Source organism: Bombus terrestris, chromosome 16, assembly GCF_910591885.1.
Source record: "Bombus terrestris chromosome 16, iyBomTerr1.2, whole genome shotgun sequence".
NCBI lineage: Eukaryota > Metazoa > Arthropoda > Insecta > Hymenoptera > Apidae > Bombus > Bombus terrestris.
In genome coordinates, this window is record NC_063284.1 from 8,776,087 (window position 1) to 8,782,086 (window position 6,000).

The 6,000-nt window shown below is 36.4% G+C and overlaps 1 protein-coding gene across 1 annotated transcript; it reads right to left on the reverse strand.

Moving 5' to 3' along the window:
• Positions 1-639: 639 nt before the first annotated feature.
• Positions 640-3,075, reverse strand: LOC125386562. The gene is made up of 4 exons (XM_048413351.1): positions 2,881-3,075; positions 2,647-2,769; positions 1,157-1,235; positions 640-866 (listed from the first exon to the last, which is right to left on the reverse strand). The coding sequence occupies exons 1-4, from the start codon at positions 3,073-3,075 to the stop codon at positions 640-642; spliced, it is 624 nt and encodes a 207-aa protein (XP_048269308.1).
• Between the last annotated feature and the right edge of the window lie 2,925 nt (positions 3,076-6,000).

Sequence of the window (6,000 nt, forward strand, 5' to 3'; positions counted from 1 at the left end):
AATAAAAGACTGATGGAAATTTTCCTCTTCTTACGATCGCGTTTGTTCGTTGCATATTGGCCGGGGATATCAACAAAATTCCAACCACCGTTGCTAGGCAGATCCGCGTAGAGCTGACATTGCTTCTGCCCGGGGTTTGATTGTTAATACAACGGGTGTCCCACAATACTGGCGCTTCTCTGTTAGATAAAAACGCGTCCTGTGATCGTGGCTATGTTCGGCGACCAGTTGTGTCACCTCGAGCCCAAGCCCACCGTCACAAATCTCGGGCAAACATAATAGGATTGAATCATAACAACTATTTCTAAGTCTTATCATTTAAGTACAGTTATAATAAATAGTCTACACTAAAATATTGGGAATCTTCCCAAAAATTCCAAAAGAAAGGTGCACGCATACCGAGCGAAAATTCAATTTTCGATTTTTTCGAAAACAAAGCCGCAAACGAAAAATTTTTATCCTATATTTTCGACTTCTTTTTTCGCGTAGAATCACTCCCTTTCCGCTTGTACCACCAGTTACCAACCACCCTGTATATGTAGGTAGCAGAGTTTATAATGTCGCGGCGTGACTTTGTATTTGCTGGTCTGTATCATTTGTTTGTAGTGCAGGAGACAAGATAGATGTAGATGTAGATGGTTACTTGAATATAAATTTTATTTCGCTTCTCATCCTTACCTTGTTGAAGTCTGATTTCAAAGATCGTAGCTGTAATGCAATATATTGTCCAAATTTATCATAATTATCTGGTTCTTCTTGCAATTTTTGCAAAGCCACTTGACATAATTCTTCATCGACATCATTCAGGCATTTGCGTTTTTTGAACGTCCACACTTTTGGCGGATTCGTTGGTTCTTTTGATATTTCTTTAATTTTTGCATATCTTTCTATTTCTTCTTCTGCTTCAGTAATGTTTTTCTCCAAAAAAAAACAATAACATTTTCACGCAGATAATTTATAACAAAATAAAATTATTTATTACAGTATTCTCACTTAGTTCAATACCTGATTATATTCTAGTTCAAGAAATATAATAGAATAAAATCATTATGATTTTAATCAATCATGATGAATATTTATATTGCTTACATACGTTAAGATTTTACCAGTGATTCTCTTCCCCCAAACTTTTAGCACATATTATGCATTATTTTACTTGTTTTGACGTCCATTTTTTGTGAAAATGACATATTGACTAAAATTTTTTTTAGAAATAGCTTCAATCTTGAACGTGTCTTCCTCAAAACCCAACTCAAATTTTGAAAAGATAAGGCAGCATCATAGGAAGGAATATGTAGTAAATTTTCTTTTCGGAAAGAATCTTCAAGAAGATTCGAGCGGAGCCTTCGAGAGCATCACAGTGATCGCGTATACCGTAAGCAATACTCTTTTGTTTTTATGATATTTATGTAAGAATCTTTCATACAGCTTAAAAATATTAGGTCATCCCATAAGTTCGTGCCGACCTTCGTGTATACATTTCATATTTTAAAGAAAAACAAGAGAACTTCTATCGAGACGGAATAATGAAAAATGGGAAGAAGTTGTACAACGAGAGGGGGATTACATTTTTTCATGAAACTGAAAGGTATGTAAACAATCTTAACATATATAACCGCTCGAAAAACGGCACGAACTTATGGGATGACCTAATATGAAAATAGATCCGTCAGCGTTTAATGTTTGAAATAAAAGATGGCGAAGATGCCATACGTTGGTTTCAAGATCCCAACTTTCTTCTCAAAAGCAAGTACTGTGGAAAGCGTCGTATAGAAATTGTATAGTACATTGGCATGTACTTCAACCGTCCCGAGCTCGGAACTTCTCCATGTAAAGCGAAGGGAAGTCACCAAGAAATTGTTTTCACCAAGGGCATCTGATTTGAAAACATAAAGTTATCGCTGTTAAAAATGTACAGTATTATGTACAGCTTTTGTCATACGGAAAGCTACGATAAACGTCGGCTTAAAGCATTGGAACTAGCTGATAAAAAAGAATTGCTTAATGATTGAAACATTTATGACAGGTACAATTTGTATCGAAACATGCTTGTTGACGATTATTTGTATCGTCAAAAATCTTGTGGAAGAATTGATATCCTCAATAAAATTATCCAAATTGATAAGAGCAAGTTTGGAAGAAGAACATATAATCGCGCAAGACATTGACGGACATTCGGTAATAAGGATGATTAAAAATGATTTTGAAGATTTCAGGGCATAGAAATACACAACGAGAAGAAAGCATATAATGCTTTTTCAAGAAATGAAATCACTCATACAGTAGTAAACAAGAAGATGAGATACATACATAGAGAATAGGATCAACATGGCGCCCAGCTAAATGTACCGACAGAAACGTTTATCTAACATTCGGTTGAATATCAATGGCATCGTGAGGGCAAAAAGTTCAACATAGGACAATTTGAATACTTTACAAAGTGTACTTTAAGATTGGTTTTCTACATCTGTGATTGGATTGGATCTGTGCATTTCTGATAAGTTTTCATCTGTTCCGCCAGAAAAGAACGCAACATTCGTATTCAGGACGTCAAAACGAATCGTATGATGTACTTTATGTACAGAAAGCTTTTTGAATTACTTTTCTTTTATCTGTAACTATCTATGTGAACGAGGACTGGATCACGGTCGGGATGAGCACTGGAATTAAAAATTTGAATGCATTAAAATAGGGCCAGTACGATGTTCTTACCTTTTTGGTATCGCTCTTGCTTCTTCTTTTCTTAATTTTTCTCAATTCTTCTGACATCTTATGATTTATGATTAAATAATAATAAATAATGTTATTTAGAAGTAACAAATAACTGATAGTTAAAATAATATGTTTAATCAGTGCTGTTTTCTTTAGTATATTCTTTACTTGGTTCTTTAAGTTATGAATCTCCCGCCGAATTTCTTCTGCGATACACTCGTACTTCGACCCAATTTCAAACAATAATTTTTTTTCTCGATTTCTGTAATTCACGTGCTTTCTATCCCACAATACCGACTGTTGCTGGTACAAGTTAATTAATTTGAAAGTGCTATCCTTTAACCATTCTTTACCCAACGACATTTCGACAATGCGAGTAACTTGGTTTGAAAGCGTGATTAAAAAAATGTCTCCGTTTCTAACTTTTTTCGCTTTTATGAATTGTATTAAACGAGAGTGTTGATTCAATTAGTGAAGCCAATGATGTCCTGTTACCTTGAACAGTTTATCTAGTCCAGAAGCACATTCGCTCAGGATTCGAAACTGGTTCGTGCTTCGAAAGCAACTCTTAGACAGTAGAATTACTTTGTAGCCACTTGAGAGGAAGCTACAGCGCGAGCGCTCTCCGCCAGGTGAATGACCCGCTTGGACAGTGACTCTCAGGCTCCGAATCCTCGAATGTATTCTCCGGGGTAACTCACGACAGTTTTTGTCGTAAATGGACTACACATGTAATAATACAGTGCTGTGTAAACGCGAGTGTTGATTTAAGAGAAAAACAATTGTAAACTGTTATCAGAAGTATTATGTTTGTCGCAAGTGGGCACTATGCTTGTGTTTATACTAATTATACGATATTATACTAGCATGACTTTGAACTAACGGAGATCAGCCCCGTTGTATGTATCTCTCAAATAGATATATATATATATGTAAGTAATGTAATTATCGGAGAGTTCCAAAGTACGATGCAATACCATATAATGAAAATACTGTCTTGGGAGAAGTTGTTTGAATATGTCGAATAAGTAGTTTTAGGAAACGGATAAATAACATTTTTTGGAATCTATATAAAAAATATCTAGTAGATATTAATAGATTAATAATCGTAATAAGTTTAAGCATTATCAAAAGTAATAAAGATGTCAGGAATATGATACATTTACACTGTACACGTGAATGTGTGTGTAATCGTCAGAAAGCGTCCAGGCCTTAGTTGGGACAAAAGACGATAGTCAGTCGTTAGAAGTATCTGGAAGAATCGGCTGACAACAAGCGTGCGTGCGAGTAGGATTTCGAGGTCTTTAGAGTATAAGATATATGTATAACTGTCGTGTGCTAAATAAAGGGAATTATTTGTATTTCCGAATCCCTTCTATATCTTTACATGGTAGCAGAGCGTGGTTCATAGTTTTGTAAGTTATTTTAGCGCGTGGTTTTCAATATTGCGAGTTAGTTCGAGTGAGTTTTCGGTAAGGGAAGAAACGTTCAAAGGTTACAAAGAGGAAAAATATACTTCGAACACGCAGGAACGCTTGAGTAAGAGATAAGAAATCATTTAAAATGGAGAGATCGGAAATCATGATACCTATTTTCGATGGTGAGGATTACGGTATGTGGAAGCAAAGAATAACGATGTTTCTCAGGTATAAAGAATGCGAGATTGTCACAACTAGGGTGAATACCGAAACCGACAGTGAAGACTGGAACAAAAAGGATCTGAAGGCAATAAATATAATTTATAGTACCATCACAAATGGACAATTGGAGTATATTAGAGAAGAAAAAACGGCGTATGAGATAGTAAAAATTTTGATGAAATGTACTTGAAAGAGTCGACGGCACTACAGATCGTATGCAGAAGGAGATTGGAAAAGATAAGACTTGAGAACTACAGTGATTCAGCATCGTTCTTTAGCGATTTCGAAAGATTAATAAACGAATTAAAACGTGCGGGTGGACAAGTGAGTGAGAGGGAAAAACTAAATTACATGCTTAATACGTTACCCGAAGAATACAGTTACATAGCGGATATAATAGATGCATTGAAAGAAGAAAATCAAACGGTAGCGTATGTAAAACATAAAATTGAAATAGCGGAGGAGAAAAATAAGTCCAATCGAGGAGAAATGCAAATCAACGCCTTTCCGGAAAAAAGGAAGGATGCTTCAGATGTGGAAGAGTAGGACATTTTGCGAGAGAGTGTCAAAATGGCGTCGAAGCGGGAAGCAGTAACAGTTTTTGGCGTGGGTCAACACGTGGTTGCAGCAGAGGAAGAGGAAACAAAGGAAATACAAGCAGGGGACGTGGAAATTTCCATCGTCAATCAACAACCAGCACGAGCGAGCATGGTAACTCAAGATCAGGCACATGGATAGCAACGGCACACGCAACACACAGCGGCGAGGTGAACGAGATAAGTTTTTTTTTTTTTTTTTTTTTTTTTTTTATTTATTAAAATTCACAATTTGTCCAATTTGGACATTTGGTGGAATTTTTTAACGGTTAAATTAGCATGTTGGTGGCTACCCCCAGCGGGGTACCATCCTCGTGTTTCTTAGGTTGTGTCCTTTATAAGGTCTGCTGGGTGCTTCCTTTTTAGTCTTCTGTCCATATTTGTGATTTTGTATGTTTCCGCAGCTAGCCGGTTTATGTGTGTTGCTATTCTTAATTTGTATTTCTCGGAGTATCTGTTGATTTCTTCCTTGACCGTTGGCATTCCCAGGTCCCTTCGTATATCTTCGTTTCTGACGTACCAAGGTCCGTTTACTATTGTCCTGAGGATTTTAGCCTGTATTACCTCTATTTTGTTTATATGGCTCATTGCTGCCGTCCCCCATAGTGGTATTCCGTACGTCCAGATTGGTTTTATGATCGTTTTATATATTTTTAACTTGTTTTCTGTGCTTAGTTTGGATTTTCGGCTTGTTAGCCAATGCATTTGTCTTCTTGTTTTCTGTATTTTTTCTACTATTGATTTGATGTGTAGTTTCCAGGTGAGTTTTTGATCTAAGTGGAGTCCTAGGTATTTGACATGCTTTGTTTGCGTTATATGCGTGCCGTTCAATAGGATGTTTGGTGGTGTCTTTTTCCGTAGCGTGAATGTAATATGGTTGCATTTATTGGGGTTTGCTTTTATTTGTTTTTCTTGTAGCCAATTTTCTATTTTTACGATGTGTTCTTGTAGTATTTTGACTGCCGTTTCTGGGTTAGTATGCCTGACTAGTATAGCTGTGTCGTCCGCGAATGTCAATACTGTGCTGTTGGTAGTTGTTGGTATGTTCGCCG